Source organism: Myxocyprinus asiaticus, chromosome 24 (assembly GCF_019703515.2).
Source record: "Myxocyprinus asiaticus isolate MX2 ecotype Aquarium Trade chromosome 24, UBuf_Myxa_2, whole genome shotgun sequence".
NCBI lineage: Eukaryota > Metazoa > Chordata > Actinopteri > Cypriniformes > Catostomidae > Myxocyprinus > Myxocyprinus asiaticus.
The window spans coordinates 1,415,001-1,437,582 of record NC_059367.1 but is presented as its reverse complement, the minus strand read 5'-3'; the positions used below and the strand labels follow the sequence as shown (position 1 = coordinate 1,437,582).

The following is a 22,582-nucleotide window of genomic DNA, read 5'->3' as shown; positions in this document are numbered from 1 at the left end:
TAGAACCTGTCCCTCCAGCCGAGATGAAGAGGGGGTTTTACAGCCCCTACTTCATTGTACCGAAAAAAGGCGGTGGGTTGCGGCCAATCTTGGACCTGCGAGTACTGAACCGGGCCTTACACAGACTCCCGTTCAAGATGCTGACGCAAAGACGCATTCTAGCGAGCGTCCGGCATCAAGATTGGTTCGCGGCGGTAGACCCGAAGGATGCGTACTTTCACGTCTCGATCCTTCCTCGACACAGACCCTTCCTGCGGTTTGCGTTCGAGGGTCAGGCGTATCGGTACAAGTCCTCCCTTTCGGCCTGTCCCTGTCTCCTCGCGTCTTTACGAAGATCGCAGAGGCTTCCCTTGCCCCGTTAAGGGAGGTGGGCATTCGCATTCTCGACTATCTCGATGACTGGCTAATCCTAGCTCACTCTCGAGACGGGTTATGCGCACACAGGGACCTGGTGCTCTCACACCTCAGCCGACTAGGGCTTCGGGTCAGCTGGGAAAAGAGCAAGCTCCTCCCGGTTCAGAGCATCTCTTTTCTCGGTTTGGAGTTGGAATCAATCTCCTTGACGGCGCACCTTACGAACGAGCGCGCCCAGTCGGTGCTGGCCTGTTTGAAGGCGTTCAAACAGAAAACAGCGGTTCCACTGAAACATTTTCAGAGGCTCCTGGGGCATATGGCGTCCTCGGCGGTGGCCACCCCGCTCGGGTTGATGCATATGAGGCCGCTTCAGCACTGGCTCCAGACTCGAGTCCCGAGACGGGCATGGCGCCACGGGACACACCGCGTGGCCATTACGTCGGTCTGTCACCTTCTTTTCAGCCCTTGGACCGACCTCTCGTTTCCACGAGCAGGTGTTCCGCTAGAACTGGTCTCCAGGCGCGTCGTGGTCACGACAGACGCCTCCAAAATGGGCTGGGGCGCTGTTGGCAACGGGCACGCAGCTGCTGGCCTCTAGACGGGTCCGCAGCTGCGTTGGCACATCAACTGCCTCGAGTTACTGGCAATTCTGCTCGCCCTGCGGAGGTTCCGGCCGTTGATCCAGGGCAAGCACGTGCTAGTTCGGACAGACAGCACGGCAGCGGTAGCATATGTCAACCGCCAAGGCGGTCTGCGCTCCCGCTGTATGTCATAACTCGCCCGCCGTCTCCTCCAACGGAGTTAGCAGCACCAAGTCGCTGCAAGCCACTCACATCCCGGGCAACCTCAACACTTCGGCGGATGCGCCGTAACAACAGGTTACCCTCAAGGGAGAGTGGAGACTCCACCTTCAGGTGGTCCAGCTGATTTGGAGTCGATTCAGTCAGGCACAGGTGCACCTGTTCGCCTCCCAAGGATCCTCCCACTGCCCGCTCTGGTACGCCCTCACCGAGGCCTTCCTCGGCATAGACGCGCTGGCACACAGCTGGTCCCCTGGCATTCGCAAATATGCGTTTTCCCCAGTGATCCTGCTCGCACAGACCCTGTGCAAGGTCAGGGAGGACGAGGAGAAGGTCGTCCTGGTAAGCACCCTACTGGCCCGCCCAGACGTGGTGCTCGGACCTCACGCTCCTCGTGACAGCTCCCCCGGGCAAATTCCCCTGAGAAAGGCCCTTCTTTCTCAGGGAAGGGGCACCATCTGGCACCCGCGCCCAGACCTCTGGAATCTCCATGTCTGGCCCCTGGACGGGACGCGGAAGACCTAAGCTGTCTCCCACCTGCGGTGGTAGACACATTCACTCAGGCTAGGGCTCCCTCTACGAGGCGCCTGTATGCCTTTAAGTGGTGTCTGTTCGCTAAGTGGTGTTCTTCCCATCAGGAAGACCCCCAGAGGTGCGCAGTCAGATCAGTGCTTTCCTTCCTGCAAGAGAGGTTGGAAGGGAGGCTGTCATGGTTACTGGTGTAACCTCCGTTCCCTGATGGAGGGAACGAGACGTTGGTCCCTCCTGCCACAACGCTGAACTACCCGCTGAAATGGCCGGACCTTATATCGGCTCCTCAGCGTAAAACCTGAATGAGTGGTTGCATACCAGCTCCTTTTATACCCGTATGTTCGGGGGAGTGGCATGCAAATACCACTCGCCAATTTTCATTGGCCTTTTATCAAAGACCAGAGGTGTCTCGGGCTCCCAAGAGTGACCCCTAGTGTCACTACATCGACACCAACGTCTCGTTCCCTCCATCAGGGAACGGAGGTTACACCAGTAACCATGACGTTATACTACAGTAACTGTAGCCGCACTATGGCATTTGCAGTAAAACCATAGTAAGCACTACAGTCACCATGATTTTACTACAGTAACTGTAGCCGCACTATGGCATTTGCAGTAAAGCCATAGTAAGCACTAAGTTTACCATGATTTTACTATAGTAACCATATTTTAACCATGATATTCATAGTGAAACTAGTAATAATACAGGAAAACCAAAACTATAGTAATAAAAACAATTTGGTTTTGCTACAAATAATATAGTTCAACTATGATTACTGTAGGAAATTTAGCACAGTAAACATAGTTTAACCGTGGTATTTGTAGTAAAACCACAAGATCAGTCATGGTTACTACAGTATCACATTAGTAAAACCATGGTTAATTTATTGCAAAGGACCTGCAGTACAAACAGCTACAACTACCAGCAAAACAGCCCCTTGTGTGATCAGAAACAATAAAATCACTACAGTGCATCCTGAAAGTATTCACAGCGCTTCACTTTTTCCACATTTTGTTATGTTACAGCCTTATTCCAAAATGGATTAAATTCATTATTTTCCTCAAAATTCTACAAACAATACCCCATAATGGCAACATGAAAGTAGTTTGTTTGAAATCTTTGCAAATTTATTACAAAAAAAAAAAAGAAAAAAAAGAAAAAAAATCACATGTACATAAGTATTCACAGCCTTTGCTCAATACTTTGTTGAAGCACCTTTGGCACCAATTACAGCCTCAAGTCTTTTTGAGTATGATGCTACAAGCTTGGCACACCTATTTTTGGGCAGTTTCTCCCATTCTTCTTTGCAGGACCTCTCAAGCTCCATCAGGTTGGATGGGGAGCGTCGGTGCACAGCCATTTTCAGATCTCTCCAGATATGTTCGATCGGGTTCAAGTCTGGGCTCTGGCTGGGCCACTCAAGGACATTCACAGAGTTGTCCCGGAGCCACTCCTTTGTTATCTTGGCTGTGTGCTTAGGGTCGTTGTCCTGTTGGAAGATGAACCTTCGCCCCTGTCTGAGGTCCAGAGCGCTCTGGAGCAGGTTTTCATCAAGGATGTCTCTGTACATTGCTGCATTCATCTTTCCCTCGATCCTGACTAGTCTCCCAGTTCCTGCCACTGAAAAACATCCCCACAGCATGATGCTGCCACCACCATGCTTCACTGTAGGGATGGTATTGGCCAGGTGATGAGCGGTGCCTGGTTTCCTCCAGACATGACGCTTGCCATTCAGGCCAAAGAGTTCAATCTTTGTTTCTCATGGTCTGAGAATCCTTCAGGTGCCTTTTGGCAAACTCCAGGCGGGCTGTCGTGTGCCTTTTACTGAGGAGTGTCTTCCATCTGGCCACTCTACCATACAGGCCTGATTGGTGGAGTGCTGCAGAGATGGTTGTTCTTCTGGAAGGTTCACCTCTCTCCACAGAGAAATGCTGGAGCTCTGCCAGAGTGACCATCGGGTTCTTGGTCACCTCCCTGACTAAGGCCCTTCTCCCCCGATCGCTCAGTTTGGCCAGGCAGCCAGCTCTAGGAAGAGTCCTGGTGGTTCCAAACTTCTTCCATTTACGGATGATGGAGGCCACTGTGCTCATTGGGACCTTCAATGCTGCAGAAATGTTTCTGTACCCTTCCCCAGATCTGTGCCTCGATACAATCCTGTCTCAGAGGTCTACAGACAATTCCTTGGACTTCATGGCTTGGTTTGTGCTCTGACATGCATTGTTGACTGTGGGACCTTATATAGACAGGTGTGTGCCTTTCCAAATCATGTCCAATCAACTGAATTTACCACAGGTGGACTCCAATCAAGTTGTAAAAACATCTCAAGGATGATCAGTGGAAACAGGATGCACCTGAGCTCAATTTTGAGTGTCATGGCAAAGGCTGTGAATACTTATGTACATGTGATTTTTTTCATTTTTTCTTTTTAATAAATTTGCAAAGATTTCAAACAAACTTCTTTCACGTTGTCATTATGGGGTATTGTTTGTAGAATTTTGAGGAAAATAATTAATTTAATCCATTTTGGAATAAGGCTGTAACATAACAAAATGTGGAAAAAGTGAAGCGCTGTGAATACTTTGCGGATGCACTGTACATGTGTGAATGGGGCTTTAGAGAGAGAGAGAGAGAGAGAGAGAGAGAGAGACCTTTTCTCCAGCATGTTCTGCTGGTCGAGAACTTCCTGATCCATTTCAGCTACGATCTTCTCGTCCATCATGCACTGCTCATCTTTTACTCGCTGATCCAGAGCCTGAAACGAGTGACAGGAAGTTTGTGTTTGACAATAAAACCACACAGACAGATTGTTCTAACTCAGTTTCTGCATGCTGGTTGGTTTCAGGACGATTATGAGACTTGCTCGTCTGTAGAGCCTGTTTGCTTTCTAACAAAATACTGCTTGAGTGCTGAGACAGACAGACAGAAACCCGTTCACACCTGGTATTAACATCTGTTTCAGGTCATTACAAGTGTAATGTGCTAAACAGGGTCCAAAACATTTCATAATCCAATCACTCAAACCACATTCAGATACAGTCTGAAAACAACTTCAGTATGCAGTGACCCAGATAATCCACTTTGAATAAAAGCACCTGCATCACATTCGAATTTCACATTTAAATTAAAATTAATAAAGACGCTCGACTAAAATAACTATGAGCATTCTGCTTGAAACGGCAAGCTTATGACGAGATTAAAATTCAAATATATATGAGAACAAACTGAGAAGAAAAAAAACTGTTTGCAGTCATGAAATCAGAGACCCTCCACAAGTGTTCACCTGAGACACTTTCAGATGCATATTAGGTGTAAACAGGGCCAGAATGATATTAACCCTTTAAGCTCTGAAGGTGTTTTTAAAGATTTTCTGTTTCAGGTCAAGTGTTTGGAATCATTGAAAAGAAAACTTTTCTATTTTTTTTTAATGATATAGATTGTTACATTCTGAGACTCTCAGCCTAAGAAACTGATGAAAAATCACAAAACATTTAACTATATATCTTTGGGTGTAAATAAGGCAGCTCCGAAAAAACTGCTTTTGTTTTGTTCACAATCATGTAATCTGTATCTGAGAACAATTTTGTGTTGATACGACAAAGCAATCAAAAGTTATAGCATTACAAAAATAATTTATCATAGTGTCCAAAAACATCTCCAAACAAATAAAACATAATAATTGTACATAAGAACTAATTACACATGCAAACACAATAATGACTAAAGGTTTGCATAGCATGCAGACATGATTTTAGTAATGAGATTTCATAGAATGAGTTTCATTCTGTGTCATTTGAGTCATCATTGAGTCTGTGTCATGTATTTGGCGCCATCTCCTGGTGGTCATATATAACATTGTGCTTCATGTGGATTATCTAATGATCTATGCATCTGATTAACTTGTGTGTGGACTCGTTTGAAAGATAATCACCTCCTCTAAGTAATATTTTATGTTCCGTTTATTGTAAGTGAACTTATAAGCGAAAACGCGGCATATAAGCAACACCAACATAATTATCAAAGACATATACTTAACTATTAACAAATAGGCTGGTTGTATTCTACTCTTTGAGAGCTTTCCAACAACATATGACACATGGATATTTGATGAGTCTGATGTTTATACTGCTTGCAAAAATATGTACTGTACAGTGCACATTTTTTAAATAAATTATCAAAATGTAACACTTCTGATTTGTTAATACTTTGAAGACGGACCCATCCGAGCTTAAAGGGTTAAGAACAGTACTCTGTGTACTCCACACACACACACACACACACACACACACACACACACCTCTATGTTCGCTATGCAGTTTCTGTCTCTGGTTATAGAGGTTTTTCTCTGTCAGGTGTTGAATGTCCAGCAGCCCTTTAACTATTTCATACACCTTCCCGTCGATGAGCGCCTGTGCCAGATCACTGAGTGTAGTGTATGACAGACGCTGCTGAAACGAACTGAAAAAAAAAACACACACATATCAATGGATTAATACAAATTACACATACAATATTCATTTTAAGTTATGATTATGAGTACTGGTTTACTGAAATGGGGGTTTTCAATGGCTCATACTATTATATTAAAGAGACAGTGGCAGATGGCTGATATAATGCTGATATTCACATGGCAATTGAGACATACTGTACACACAATTGTTGAGACATACTGTATCTTAAACAATACAAAATTCACCAAAAATTAACAAGGCTGTAAACTGAAACTGACAAATCTCTGCATATTGCACAGTTGTGAGTAATGGTGAGCTGCAAGATTTTCAGGGGGATTTCTACAGATATTCACAAATGAGATATTATTTTAATCAAAATATCAAAGTCCGGTTTACTGATAAAATAGATACATGCAAGAATACAACAATGAATGTGTTTTTTTATGTCATATAAATCATACCATGTAATTAAAATGATTTCCATGTTATATAATAGTTTTAGATATCAGAATCAAGATTCAACAAAATATATAAAAGAAATATGGTAGTGGGAAGGACATTTTGTATTGTCAGATGAAGAGTGGGAAAACGTGTGTATGATTCCATGGCAGACAACAACTTCTCAGAGCTGGAGGGAATTCTGTTGGAAGAATATAATTCATTTTTTTTATTACACCAGCCCAGAAAAATTTTTTTTTCAAAAGATGAAATGTGTTAGAGACAATGTGGGTATATAAATGCTAGTTGCCATCATATTTTCTGGAGTTGTACTGAAATCCCGAAATACACATGGGACTCTTATTTTGAAATGTCTGCACTCCCAGTTGTGAGCTCAATGACGGCTGATTCGCTGAGAGAGTGAAACTGATTCAAACTGCTCCTGAGTTCAAATCCTCAGTTCTTTTCGGGTGATTCATGAAAAAGATCCGGTTCAACAGAGTCATTTGTTCATGACTCTCTCGCACTGGGTTTGTTGATGCGTGCGGTGTAGCGAGCTCGTCAGAAACAGAACGGGTGAAAAGCGCCACGAGACACACTGGCGCTCTAAAGATGTATTCAATAACTCACAAATTGATATCTGACGAAACCACATATGAACGCACACAACCCGACTGTCACCAGTGGCGACTAGATTTTAAACTATTGTCACAATCATTTCTTTTTGGTCACATTTGCGATCATAGTCGCAGTCTGGAGCCCTGGTAGTCTTTTAAACAATATATATGTTTCTTTCCTTGATTAAGATTTGCAAAACATTCTTGTTAGAGTATTATACAACCATAAATCAAAAGATCCAAGTATCACAGCTGTCATCTGTCACCTTGTAAGCATAAGATTTCATGCTTACTGAAATTACGAGAATAAAGTCATAGCATTATGAGATTAAAGTCGTAATATTTCGAGAATTAAATTAAAATTATGAGAATAAAGTCATATCATTACGAGATTAAAGTCATAATATTTCGATAATTACATTAAAATTACGAGAATAAAGTCGTAGCATTACGAGATTAAAGTCGTAATATTTCGAGAATAAAGTTAAAATTACGAGAATAAAGTCATATCACTACGAGATTAAAGTCATAATATTTCGAGAATTAAATTAAAATTACGAGAATATCACTACGAGATTAAAGTCGTAATATTTTGAGAATGAAGTCAAAATTACCAGAAACAGGGCGTCATTATCACAACGACAGAACGCTGAGCCAGCAGCTTCATCAATGCAAGAAATGGATGTAGTTGATTTAGTTAAATAAGATTTAACAACAAAGAAATCCTTTTTCATCTTTTGCACATCAGCACAAAGTTATTACTGGGATCCGGACACTGCAGCGTTTATGAATTGAATTTATTCAGGAGAAAGAACCAGACAGACGTTCGTGCAGTCCCGCTGGGTGTGGCTGATGCTTGGGCTGGGTTTCCCAAAGCTCTAAGTTGAACATTAGTAGCACTTAAATTGTACTTACTACAGCAAGTTTCCCAAAAGCATCATTATCTAAGTAGCACGTAAAAACGCTTGTAAATTAACTAGAGCCATAAACCGCTCTAAAACCCATTAAGTGCAACTACACATATTGTTCTTGCGTCTTTACAGTTTATCAGATACAAAGGGACATTTAATAAATTATATTAATACATGTTGATCATTGGAAAGCCATTGTACATGGTTTCAGAGGATAAAAAAGTGAAAAAATTGCATTGAAATCAATAGGCAGTCACCGCAGTCTGTGCATGCGACGTGATAGGTGTAAATTAGGTCTAAAGATAGATGACATATAGTACAGTACCGTATAACATTTTATTGGGCTTCTTTAAAAAGCATAATTATAATGGCAACAGAAGAATATGTTCTTATTGAACAGATCTGCTTAGAAGACATATGTGAGTAATGTGACTCTGCAGTTTAAAACTTAAATAGGCCAAAATAAATAGTTAAAATATGGTTAACAAAGGAGGGTAAGAGTGTGCAATGAATGATTTATTCTCCCTCTTCCTCCTCCCTCCAATGGATGATTCAAATAGTCCTAGTCTGTTTACTTGGCAGTCTCAAATTGCATGCTACATAATGGCAATCAGGCTACAAGTGCACAACAGTGCTGGGCGATATGAAAGAAATATATTCATGATATTTTTCGAAAAAAATATAGCCATATATGATTACATCATTCTGTCGTCTGTTCTTCAAAATATAATAAAGTGTGTTTCTTCAAGTGTGTGTCTTTGTTTCTATTGTTCAGCCTACTAATGTCCATCATTTTAATCCTGTTCTTTGTGCATCTGTTCAGGTCCCAGCCAAAGAAACAAAACTTTAGGCTATGTGAGAGCCCCTTATGTTGCACATCATTATTTCTGATATCATGTCACATGCACAGACTGCGGTGACTGCCTATTGATTTCAATGCAATTTTTTCACTTTTTTATCCTCTGAAACCATGTACAATGGCTTTCCAATGATCAACATGTATTAATATAATTTATTAAATGTCCCTTTGTATCTGATAAACTGTAAAGACGCAAGAACAATATGTGTAGTTGCACTTAATGGGTTTTAGAGCGGTTTATGGCTCTAGTTAATTTACAAGCGTTTTTACGCACTACTTAGATAATGATGCTTTTGGGAAACTTGCTGTAGTAAGTACAATTTAAGTGCTACTAATGTTCAACTTAGAGCTTCGGGAAACCCAGCCCAAGCATCAGCCACACCCAGCGGGACTGCACGAACGTCTGTCTGGTTCTTTCTCCTGAATAAATTCAATTCATAAACGCTGCAGTGTCCGGATCCCAATAATAACTTTGTGCTGATGTGCAAAAGATGAAAAAGTGATTTTATTCTCTAAATCTTAGTTTATTTTTCTTTTTACGTGGCACCAAAACGCCATTATAGGAAGGCATTAAGACACCTAAAAAAAGTGTGGTTCACGGCTTCCGTAGGAGGCAATAAAATCTGTATGTAACAATTTTTGGATGTATAATGTGATTGTGATGTACTGTGTGTACCTGGGCAGGTCCTTAACCAGTGTCTGTAGTTCTGACAGCAGGTAATAATGTCTCTCTTGTTGTCTGGTCGCATCATACTGATAATCACTCACACTGCAGTATAAGTCCATCACACATCCAGCCTGTATAAACAGAAATAAAGGCATTTGTTTACTGGGGCAAAAAACAATAAAACTGTATACAGCCTGTATCTACTAAAGTAATACTAACTACTATCATTATATCTATTCACTATTCATCTTAACCATCATATCAAAAATAAAGTTTCTTCATTATTTACTAGACAAGACTAGTTATGAACTACAGAACTTCGACTATAATTATTTAGACTAAAAGCAAAATAATAGCTTGTTTGAATTAATTTATAGTGCCAACATTCTACCAAAAGTACCAGTAAACAAATAAATAATTCACTGTAACACTGAGACTAAAGTAATGTACAAAACTACAAATAGGATGATCTAAAGAGTGTGGATAATTGTATTAAATTCAGTTTCCTTAAACATGAACTGAAAATACATATCTGCATATAGAGATCAGTGTAAATTTCAAATCGAATCAAATCACTTTTATTGTCACACAACCATATACACAAGTGCAATAGTGTGTGAAATTCTTGGGTGCAATTCCGAACAACATAGTGACAGTGATGAGACATATACCAATTTACAATAAACATCAGATTTACACAACACAATTTAAAATCGAATATACACATAATTACACACAACACAATATACAAATAATAACATACAATGTACAGTATACGATACACACAATATAGAATACACATTATACAATAAAAATTGTATATATAGTATATATAAAATATACAGTAGGTTGTGTTGTACTGTATTGACATTCAGGCTGTCAGTTGCCAGTGTGTTGTTATGAGAGAATATAATTTATGACAGTCCGGTGTGAGATATAAGAGTAAGAGTAATAAAGTGCAGTGCTGATGTATTTTGATTGTGGGAGATCAAGAGTTCAAAAGTCTGATTGCTTGGGGGATGAAGCTGTCATGGAGACGGCTGGTGCGGGTCCTGATGCTGCGATACCGCCTGCCTGATGGTAGCAGTGAGAACAGCCCATGGCTCGGGTGGCTGGAGTCTCTGATGATCCTCCGAGCTTTTTTCACACACTGCCTTGTATATATTTCCTGGAGGGAGGGAAGCTCACCTCCGATGATGTGTCTGGCAGTTCGTACCACACTTTGCAGGGCTTTGCGGTTGTGGGCGGTGCTATTGCCGTACCAGGCGGAGATGCAGCCAGTCAGGATGCTCTCAACAGTGCAGGTGTAGAACCGTGTGAGGATGTGGCGGTTCATTCCAAACTTCCTCAGCCGTCTCAGGAAGAAGAGGCGCTGATGAGCCTTCTTCACAACGACTTCAGTGTGGATGGACCATGTGAGTTCCTCAGTGATGTGGACACCCAGGAACTTGAAGCTTGCTGACTCTCTCCACTGGTGCTCCATTGATGGTGATGGGGCTGTGTTCTCTGTCTTTTCTTCTGAAGTCCACCACAAGCTCCTTTGTCTTACTGACGTTGAGGGAGAGGTTGTGCTCCTGACACCAGTGTGTCAGAGTGTGCACCTCCTTTCTGTAGGCTGTTTCATCATTGTCAGTGATCAGACCTACCACCGTCGTATCATCAGCAAACTTAATGATGGCATTGGAGCTGTGTTGCCACATAGTCATGTGTGTACAGGGAATACAGGAGTGGGCTGAGAACACAGCCCTGCGGGGCTCCAGCGTTGAGGGTCAGTGATGAGGAGATGTTGCTGCCCATTCTAACCACCTGGCGTCTGCTTGACAGGAAGTCCAGGATCCAGCTGCACAGTGAGCTGTTTGAGCCAAGAGCCCGGAGTTTCTCATCAAGCTTGGAGGGCACTATGGTGTTGAATGCTGAGCTATAGTCTACAAACAGCATTCTCACATAAGTATTTTTCCAGGTGGGAGAGAGCAGTGTGTATTGTAGATGCAATGGCATCATCAGTGGAGTGGTTGCTGCGATAAGCAAACTGCAATGGGTCCAGTGATGGAGGCAGCACAGAGAAGATGTAATCTCTGATTAGTCTCTCAAAGCATTTGCTGATGATGGGGGTCAGAGCAACAGGACGCCAGTCATTTAAGCAAGTGATTTTGGACTGCTTTGGTACAGGCACAATGGTGGACGTTTTAAAGCATGTGGGGACTACAGACAAAGAGAGGGAATGGTTGAAAATGTCCATAAAAACACCAGCCAGTTGGTTCGTACACACTCTGATGACATGGTCCGGAATGCTGTCTGGATCCGTGGCTTTGCGGATATTCACCCGTCGGAAGGATCGGGTTACATCCGCTATGGAGACGGAGAGTGAACTAACCACTGTAGCTTCGGCCGCGAGAGCTCTCTCCGTGAGGGCGGTGTTATTTCCCTTGAAACGAGCATAAAAAGTATTTAGCTCATCTGGGAGAGAGGCAGCGGTGTTCATGGCAGAGTTTTTATTCCCTTTAAAATCTGTGATGATGTTAATTCCCTGCCACATGCTTCTAGAGTTGGTGGTGTTAAACTGTCCTTCAATCTTGTTCCTGTACTGACGTTTTGCTGTTTTGATTTTCGGAGGGCATAACTGGCTTGTTTATGCTCCTCCGCATTCCCGGAATTAAAAGCGAAGGTCCGCGCATCAAGTGCCCAGGTTTCTGGTTCAGGTAGATCCGTATTGTTTTGGTCGGAACAACGTCCTCTACGCACTTTCTGATGAAACATGTTACGCTATCAGCGTAAAGCTCGATGTCGTCATCAGAGGCGGACCGGAACATCTCCCAGTCCGCGTGATCAAAACAGTCCTGTAGCGTAGAGTCTGATTGGTCCGACCAGCACTGGATCGTTCTGAGGGTGGGTGCTTCCTATTTCAGTTTCTGCCTGTAAGCGGGCAGAAGCAGAATGGAAGAGTGGTCCGATTTGCCAAATGGTGGGTGGGGGAGGGATTTGTAGCCATCCTGGAAGGGAGAGTAGCAATGGTCCAAAACCCGGTCCCCTCGTGTGTTAAAACTAATGTGTTGGTGGTATTTTGGTGCAACTGATTTGAGATTGGCTTTGTTAATGTCCCCGGTCACAATGAACATGGCCTTAGGGTGCGCGGTTTCCTGCTTGCTTATAATCCCATACAGTTCCTTGAGTGTCCAGTCTGTGGCGGCTTGTGGCGGAATGTACACAGCAGTGATAATGACCGCTGTGATTTCCCTCGGTAGCCAGAATGGTCGACACAGAAGCATGAGAAATTCCAGATCAGGAGAGCAGAAAGACTTGATAGAATGTACATTCCTCTGATCACACCAGGATTTGTTGATCATAAAACATACACCACCACCTCTGCTTTTACCTGAGAGGTCTTTCGCTCTGTCCGCTCAGTGCACGGAGAACCCCGCGGGTTCAATGGCTGAGTCTGGAATCTCCGCAGACATCCAAGTTTCTGTAAGGTGATAATGCAGCAGTCCCTCGTCTCTCACTGGAAAAAGATCCGCGCTCTCAGAGATTGTTGTCCAGAGACTGAACATTTGCCAGTAGACTACTGGGTAGCGGGGGTCGATTTGCGCAACATCTTACTCTGATGAGAACGCCGGCTCTGTTTCCCCTTTTCCTTTTGCATTTCCGCGGCCAGGCTGCTCAGACAAAGGGCTCCGCTGGTGTGTTTGTAAACAGCGGGTCGGCATTGATGAATCTGAAGTCCGGTTTACGGTGTGTAATTGCAGAACCAATGTCCAAAAGTGTTTGTCTGTCATAGACAATAAGGCAGACAACATCCAAGACAAAAAACATAAGAATTGTAAACAAAACAAACAAAAAACTACAATGTTGTGTCGGAGCTCGCAACGCAGCAGCCATACTCGGCACCATCTTGAGTCCAATCTATGTATAGATATACACAATTGAATATTGGAACCTTTAGTCATATTGCTGTTCATTCCCCTTCATGTTGTGCCAGACAACACCCCTTTACTATGGTAAAATAACCCCTTTATTATGGTAAATGGTAAAATCGCCCCATTACTATGGTAAAATCACCCCTTTAATATGGTACAATTACCATTTTAAATCAACCCTTTACTATGGTAAAATTACCCCTTTAAATAACCCATTTACAATGGTAAAATCGCCCTTTACTATGGTAAAATTACTCCTTTAAATCACCCCTTTACTATGGTAACATCACCCCTTCAAATCACCCCTTTACTATGGTACAATTACCCATTTATATCACCCCTTTAAAAAACCCTTTACAATGTTAAAATCGCCCTTTACTATGCTAAAATCACACCTTTAAATCACCCCTTTACTATGGTACAATTACCCATTTATATCACCCCTTTAAAAAACCCTTTACAATGGTAAAATCGCCCTTTACTATGCTAAAATCACACCTTTAAATCACCCCTTTACTATGGTAAAATCGCCCCTTTACTATGGTAAAATCACCCCTTTACTATGGTAAAATGAATCACTGTACCATGCTTGACTCATTGTTTTGATAAGCTGCATCATCTGATGACATTAAAACAGATCAAACCCTATTAAACTCTTACCTGCTCTGTTTCCCAGCACACAGTAGATTAAAGATGAATGTTTGACCTGTATTAAGTTTAAATCTGAATGTTTGTTTGATACATAAGATGTAAAATTATTTAATTTGAAAGATAAATTAAGTTTAAATGTGATTGTTTTGAATGGTATGTTTGCGCATGCGCAGTAGCAGTGTCTTGGGGTCCTTCGACACACAGAGCTGCCCTTTGATATGCCTGAGTTTACTTGATTAAAACTCATCTGGTTAAACACTGCAGCTCTTACATTTTACTCACCTAAACTTTTCATTTCATGTTTCTCTTCATTCTTAAAGTAAAATTATATTTAAATTCATTTAAATAAGGTTCCTTTTTCCCTATATTATTTTTTTAATCATATTGTAATGTATAGGATTTAATTGAGATTTGAACAGAATTTTAATATATTTAAAATATATTTTAATATTTTCTAAAGGACTTTTAAAAACTGCTGGGTATGTATAAAATGTGGTGTAACAATAAAATACAATGAAATTGCCTTATATATATATATATAGGGTTGGGGAGTAACGAAATACAAGTAATGGGACTACGTATTTAAAATACAAAATATAAGTAACTGTATTCCACTATAGATACAATTTATATCATTGATATTTAGAATACATTTACATTCAAAAAGTATTTTGATTACTGAAGAGATTACTTTGCATTTTATTGCCATTTTTACTTTCCATTTAATATTTAGTCCTTCCAGATGGAAAACATTTATACATATAAATGATGCGATCCAAAGAGCATTTGAACAGCGGTGAAACACTTTCTTATGATGTGTTACATTCATACGAGCAGACAGAGAAGTAAGTTTGAAGTAAGTTTGGAGCAGAAGAAATAGAAATAAACCTTGTGTAAATTGTCAGCTTTACACTAAGCTAAAATGCTATTTCTAGCCATTTTACATGCACATGTTACCAGGCACGATCAAATTTTTTTATCAAGAAAATTCACGTTGGATCATAATTTCTTTTTTTTTCTAGTAAGACCTTTGATATTAGGGCAAAAATCATATTCTTGATAATAATTTTTGTATTGTTTTCCTGTAAAAATATCTAAAAATCCTTAAAACAAGATCAGTTTGATTAATCTTGTTTTAGAAACAACACTGCATAAGATATCTAGGTTTTTCAGAGAATGTATTTTTAACGTGTATTTTGTCTAACTGTACTGGCACAGTTTTTCTAGTCAAAATAATTTAAAAAATTGCTGAAGAAGTAATCCAAAGTATTTAGAATACGTTACTGACCTTGAGTAATCTAACGGAATACATTACAAATTACATTTTACAGCATGTATTCTGTAATCTGTAGTGGAATACATTTCAAAAGTAACCCTCCCAACCCTATATATATATATATATATATATATATACAGGTGCATCTCAATAAATTAGAATATCGTGGAAAAGTTCATTTATTTCAGTAATTCAACTCAAATTGTGAAACTCGTGTATTAAATAAATTCAATGCACACAGACTGAAGTAGTTTAAGTCTTTGGTTCTTTTAATTGTGATGATTTTGGCTCACATTTAACAAAAACCCACCAATTCACTATCTCAAAAAATTAGAATATGGTGACATGCCAATCAGCTAATCAACTCAAAACACCTGCAAAGGTTTCCTGAGCCTTCAAAATGGTCTCTCAGTTTGGTTCACTAGGCTACACAATCATGGGGAAGACTGCTGATCTGACAGTTGTCCAGAAGACAATCATTGACACCCTTCACAAGGAGGGTAAGCCACAAACATTCATTGCCAAAGAAGCTGGCTGTTCACAGAGTGCTGTATCCAAGCATGTTAACAGAAAGTTGAGTGGAAGGAAAAACGTGTGGAAGAAAAAGATGCACAACCAACCAAGAGAACCGCAGCCTTATGAGGATTGTCAAGCAAAATCAATTCAAGAATTTGGGTGAACTTCACAAGGAATGGACTGAGGCTGGGGTCAAGGCATCAAGAGCCACCACACACAGACGTGTCAAGGAATTTGGCTACAGTTGTCGTATTCCTCTTGTTATGCCACTCCTGGCGTCTTACCTGGGCTAAGGAGAAGAAGAACTGGACTGTTGCCCAGTGGTCCAAAGTCCTCTTTTCAGATGAGAGCAAGTTTTGTATTTCATTTAGAAACCAAGGTCCTAGAGTCTGGAGGAAGGGTGGAGAAGCTCATAGCCCAAGTTGCTTGAAGTCCAGTGTTAAGTTTCCACAGTCTGTGATGATTTGGGGTGCAATGTCATCTGCTGGTGTTGGTCCATTGTGTTTTTTGAAAACCAAAGTCACTGCACCCGTTTACCAAGAAATTTTGGAGCACTTCATGCTTCCTTCTGCTGACCAGCTTTTTAAAGATGCTGATTTCATTTTCCAGCAGGATTTGGCACCTGCCCACACTGCCAAAAGCACCAAAAGTTGGTTAAATGACCATGGTGTTGGTGTGCTTGACTGGCCAGCAAACTCACCAGACCTGAACCCCATAGAGAATCTATGGGGTATTGTCAAGAGGAAAATGAGAGACAAGAGACCAAAAAATGCAGATGAGCTGAAGGCCACTGTCAAAGAAACCTGGGCTTCCATACCACCTCAGCAGTGCCACAAACTGATCACCTCCATGCCATGCCGAATTGAGGCAGTAATTAAAGCAAAAGGAGCACCTACCAAGTATTGAGTACATATACAGTAAATGAACATACTTTCCAGAAGGCCAACAATTCACTAAAAATGTTTTTTTTATTGGTCTTATGATGTATTCTAATTTTTTGAGATAGTGAATTGGTGGGTTTTTGTTAAATGTGAGCCAAAATCATCACAATTAAAAGAACCAAAGACTTAAACTACTTCAGTCTGTGTGAACTGAATTTATTTAATACACGAGTTTCACAATTTGAGTTGAATTACTGAAATAAATGAACTTTTCCACGACATTCTAATTTATTGAGATGCACCTGTGTATATATATATATATATATATATATATATATATATATATATATATTAGTTTTACCAACTGTAAGCTAAATTATTGACTTATGACTATTATATTATATTTTCTTATATTATGTTATATTATGTTATTTTTTTTGTGTTATATTATATTATGCTCTGTTATGTTATATATTATGTTATGATGTTTTATATTATATTTATTATATAATTGTATATTATATTGTTATGTTATATTATATTATATTTATTATATTATTTTATATTATATTGTTATGTTATATTATATTATATTTATTATATTATTTTATATTATATTGTTATGTTATATTATATTATATTTATTATATTATTTTATATTATATTGTTATGTTATATTATATTATATGTATTATGTAATTTAATGTAATGTTATGTTATGTTATTTTATATAATATTATATTTATTATATTATTTAATATTTATTATGTAATGTAATGTTATGTTATGTTATTTATATAATATTATATTTATTATATTATTTTATATTTATTATGTTATGTTATATTATATTTATTATATTATGTTATGATGTTTTATATTATATTATATTTATTATATTATTTTATATTATATTGTTATGTTATATTATATTATATTTATTATATTATTTTATATTATATTGTTATGTTATATTATATTATATTTATTATATTATTTTATATTATATTGTTATGTTATATTATATTATATGTATTATGTAATTTAATGTAATGTTATGTTATGTTATTTTATATAATATTATATTTATTATATTATTTTATATTTATTATGTTATGTTATGTTATATTATATTGTGTAATGTAATGTTATGTTTATTATATTATGTTATGTTATTTTATGTTATAATATATTATGTTATGTTATGTTATTGTATTTTATGTTATATTTATTATGTTATGTTATGCTCTAGACGTTTTTTCGCATCAAAATGTTGTGATGGTGATGATTCTTTGGTTTCTATGGCACTGCGCGGTTCTCACCACTAGATATCGCTGCTCACACAGTTTCTCATCACCTGAGACTCACTGACTTTCTTCAACATCATCTCATGACAACAGAGATTCAAGCATCACGACTCGCTCACGGGCTGTGTGTGCAATGCAATGTGTGACTGATGATTTTAGATCATATATAATAATGACTATTGAAACATAGGCAACTGATGACATCATAGATGAATAGCTGATTAGGTGGACAGACGGGATCAATTAAACTGATTTGGATTAACGCGTGGATTTGGACTGATGAAGCGCGTGTGAAAACCCCGGTGTGGATCAGCAGCATCACTTAACATCATGTAGTTTATTCTACAGATGACAGCAATTATTATTATTGTTGTTGTTATTTCTATTAATAATTATATTAAACCGTTATCTTTAAATCATCCGGCTTTATCTAAACAAGTGTTTCACTCAAAACAGGTTTAGTTCTCTTCTAGTAACTTCAAGTGTTTTGATGAAGGGTGCTTTGGGGTTTGAACCTTCAATCTTTCTGTGACCAGCTGAGATCTTGAACCATTGAGTCACTACACCCCTGAACCGCTCATGTGTGTGTTTGACGCGCCGCGACCCGCAGGAACGTCGATGAGTAACGCTTCGCGATCATAACTGACATGAGTCTGATCGATCATGGCCAGAAACACTTCTCTGTACTTTCGCATCGTTGAGGGACGAAATCTGCCCGCTAAAGATGTGTAAGTGTCACTTTGGTTTACTCGTGATGATATTAACAAAAGAAACGGAAAATGTGAGGTTTTATTAATGAATTATTACTCTCAAATGTTGAACTGATGGTGTTGTTTTTGTTTTCGTCAAGATCTGGAACCAGTGATCCATACTGCATTGTCAAAGTTGACAATGAGATCGTGGTCAGGTGAGTGTCAATTTCACACCTGAATGTGTGTGTGTGTGTGTGTGTGTGTGTGTGTGTGTGTGTGTGTGTGTGTGTGTGTGTGTGTGTGTGTGTGTCACTGACAAATAAAGTTGTCTGAGGTGATAAAATTAGAAATATTTTATATATATTTTTATTCCCTTTTCTCCCAATTTGGAATGCCCAATTCCCACTACTTAGTAGGTCCTCGTGGTGGCGCGGTTACTCACCTCAATCCGGGTGGCAGAGGACAAGTCTCAGTTGCCTCCGCTTCTGAGACGTCAATCCGTGCATCTTATCACATGACTCGTTGTGCATGACACCGCAGAGACTCACAGCATGTGGAGGCTCATGCTACTCTCCACGATCCACACACAACTCACCACACGCCCCATTGAGAGCGAGAACCACTAATCGTGACCACGAGGAGGTTACCCCATGTGACTCTACCCTCCCTAGCAACCGGGCCAATTTGGTTGCTTAGGAGACCTGGCTGGATTCACTCAGCTCGCCCTGGATTCGAACTCACGACTCCAGGGGTGATAGTCAGCGTCAATACTCGCTGAGATACCCAGACCCCCCAGACATGTAATATTTAAGTACATGTTGTTTTTATAGCATGTTCTAAAAAACAAAACTGATTCAATAACTTTAAAAATGTCATGTGGTGTATTCATCCTACTCCCTGAAAGATATTACTGAAATAAGTGTCGTAAGATATCTCACCGGTCTCTGGGACCGCTCTAGACTCTGTAAACAGCAAACAACGCTTTTGACCTGTCAATTATGTTGCTCATTCTCATAGTATTGTAGCTGCAGAGAATTATTGAGGCTTAATGACATTTTTATGCCATGTAGTTCATAACAGTTGTCAGTTGGGGGTGCTGTTTTACTGCTGTTGTTTTTGACAACCGTTTCTGTACGATATCCAGACAATATTTCCATGTGGGTTTTTGATGGGCTGTCACTTGGGCCCTGCATGGGCAACCCAAATGGGGCCCAGAAAAAATTGTCTATTTGCTCCACATGGGCCCCATGTGTGTTAGCCCATGTGGGCAAAAGATGGGGACATTGTGGGCACTAAGTGGGGCCCATGTGGATGTTCATTATATGGGCCCACTTGAGTAACAAATGGGTGCTAACAATAATATTCCCTTATGGAGCCCCTATGGGTGATCTTGCTGGACCCACAATGGCCCCTTATTATTTCCTCTTATATGGGGCTTTTGCAGGGCTCCAGACTAAAAAAAAATGACTTAGGAGCCACTGGCTCCTAAATTGAAACATTAAGGATGTTTTTAGTAGCCAAATCACAGATTTGCTCAATTTAGATTGCTGTTCAGAAACAAGATAGAAAGCCGAAGAAAAGGAAGTCAGCTGATAACCCATTAATCTGAGGTTTAATAAACAGTATATATAGTTGAGAAGATAAGTTTGCATTCCCTTTTGTCTCATAAATGTTCACACCCCTTTCATAATTTATACAAACATAAGAGATAACAGATTTCTTTTATTTAGCACTGCTCTTCAGAATCCACATTACAGATATTTACATTAAAGTATAGTATGCATATAGTAGTGTGTTGTCTTCTTGAACATCAATGAATGTTTTCACCTTGTGTAATAGTTGTGTACAAGTCCCTCAAGTGTCAAAAGCTTGATTATATATATATATATATATATATATATATATATATATATATATATATATATATAATTTAAATTGTTTTAAAATATTGCCTAAGTCAAAGTCTTAGTCTGTAAATTATATTTTTTTATTAAAGTTGATTCAGTGTTTCCCCTAGGGGTTTTTTCAGCAGCAGTGCTGTTGAGCGCGCGATCACAAGCCCGCAACGCCTGACCCGAATTAACATGTTTTGGTCGAAGAATAGATTAAAACAGGGGTGACAACTCAAAGTCAGCCTGGGCCACATCAGGGTTTATTTGTGCCCTCAAAGGGCCATTTGAAAATGTGACACCAGCACCTGCTTTGGTAGCACCCGTGCAAATAATATTACATGTTATGTGCATTGAAATGCACATGTGACAGTACTGCATTGATTCTGAGGTTGGGATGCACTGATGCAGATGAAAATGATGATATTTACAACAGTAACATCTGTCGAAAAAATTAACAACTAATTTTTATATGGCTAAATTGAAATATTCTGACAGTGTGATTAAGTTGGGTCATCTTTACAGATTCCTTTAATCAGGCTGCTACTAATTAAACTACAATCACTATAATCAAACAAAACAACATTTTCCTACAGTCTTCTTACAGATGGAGAACTGATGGCTTGGTCCATAATTATGAAAATGCACCATAGTTCTTCCATAGTATCCATAGTTTTAACAATGATATTTGTAATAGTTCATGTCCTCACTACCATGGTTAGTAACTATGGATTCTATATAAAGAACTATGGTATTTTTGTAATGAAAAAACAGCAGTCTAAATACTGTAGAAATGTTTTCTGCTACAGCTGCCATAGTTAGTACAGTGCAGTTAGTGTTACTGCAGTAAACCAGTGGTAAAGGTTTGTAAGCACTGTGATCTGTGAATTGAAAAGTCTTCTGATGTATGTTTTCTCCTGTTTTCTTTGTCAGTGTTGTTTAGAATGTGGGGGCTGTTTGGACTAGTTTAATCATTGAGACATAAGAGTTTTGCAGCAGACAATTCTGTACCGCATTCAAACGGGTTTCGCTATCCCCGCCACGCATCTCACTGGTTCACAAGTGCGTTTAAAATAGTCTGTTCGGTTTAGGCCAGTCCGCGAGTTACCGCACCTGCTCTGCCCTCGTGCTGCTATGATTAAGCCGTGTTGATAATTGATCCGTGTAGCGCTGTTTCATTCCGCTTTTGAAGAGAGCAAAATGCGCTCCAAAACATACAGATGACAGGGGAAGGCTCATTAATATTCACTAGGAAAGCGCTAAATGATAGTTCAGTGAAATGTGAAATGTTGCGATCCATCGCCATCCTACGTTTCAGAAAGCTTGCAGGCCACTTGAACCGAAGCGAGTTTGACTTGTGTTGTTATGCGGTGACTTCGCAGTGTAGAAAGCACACATCTGACTGGGGCTGGCATTGTTGCATCAAGAATATTAAATGAACATGTGGCAGTCCCAACAGTGGCGCTCGTAATTCAGCTGTGCCGCAGCACCGCTGCAAAATGCATATAGAGGAAACACTGTGATTACATCAAGACAAAAAGACAGGATAAATCTCTGAAATGAATCTGGATAAAAATCACTCATTCCTGGGCCTGAACAGACTCCTCAGCTTCATACCTAAAGAAGAGCACAGAAAGACAAGACATAGAAAAGGCAATTTAGTCCATTTTAAATACTACCAGAACTGCAGAAAATTCACAGGAGCATCACTTTAAGGCATTCATGATAAATAGGCCCTGCAAATGAGTTTTACCGTATCTCTGCACAACTGAATAAATTACTAACTGGTTATAAATAACAAACAATGGTAACACTTATTTTACAGTGTCC

The 22,582-nt window shown here is 39.6% G+C and overlaps 2 protein-coding genes across 4 annotated transcripts in view; one reads left to right on the top strand and one right to left on the bottom strand.

The window, feature by feature from the left end:
• LOC127414591 (fatty acid binding protein 1-B.1-like) overlaps positions 1-22,582 on the bottom strand; it is a 932,240-nt gene that overhangs the window by 666,858 nt on the left and 242,800 nt on the right. The gene's annotated exons all lie outside the window — the stretch shown is intronic.
• Positions 18,306-22,582, top strand: part of LOC127414551 (rasGAP-activating-like protein 1) — an 80,653-nt gene continuing 76,376 nt past the window's right edge. Inside the window, exons 1-2 of the mRNA XM_051652657.1 lie at positions 18,306-18,899; positions 19,022-19,078. Of these exons, the coding sequence (XP_051508617.1) occupies positions 18,835-18,899; positions 19,022-19,078 (122 nt within the window). The 5' untranslated portion in view covers positions 18,306-18,834. The remainder of the gene's footprint in view (positions 18,900-19,021; positions 19,079-22,582) is intronic.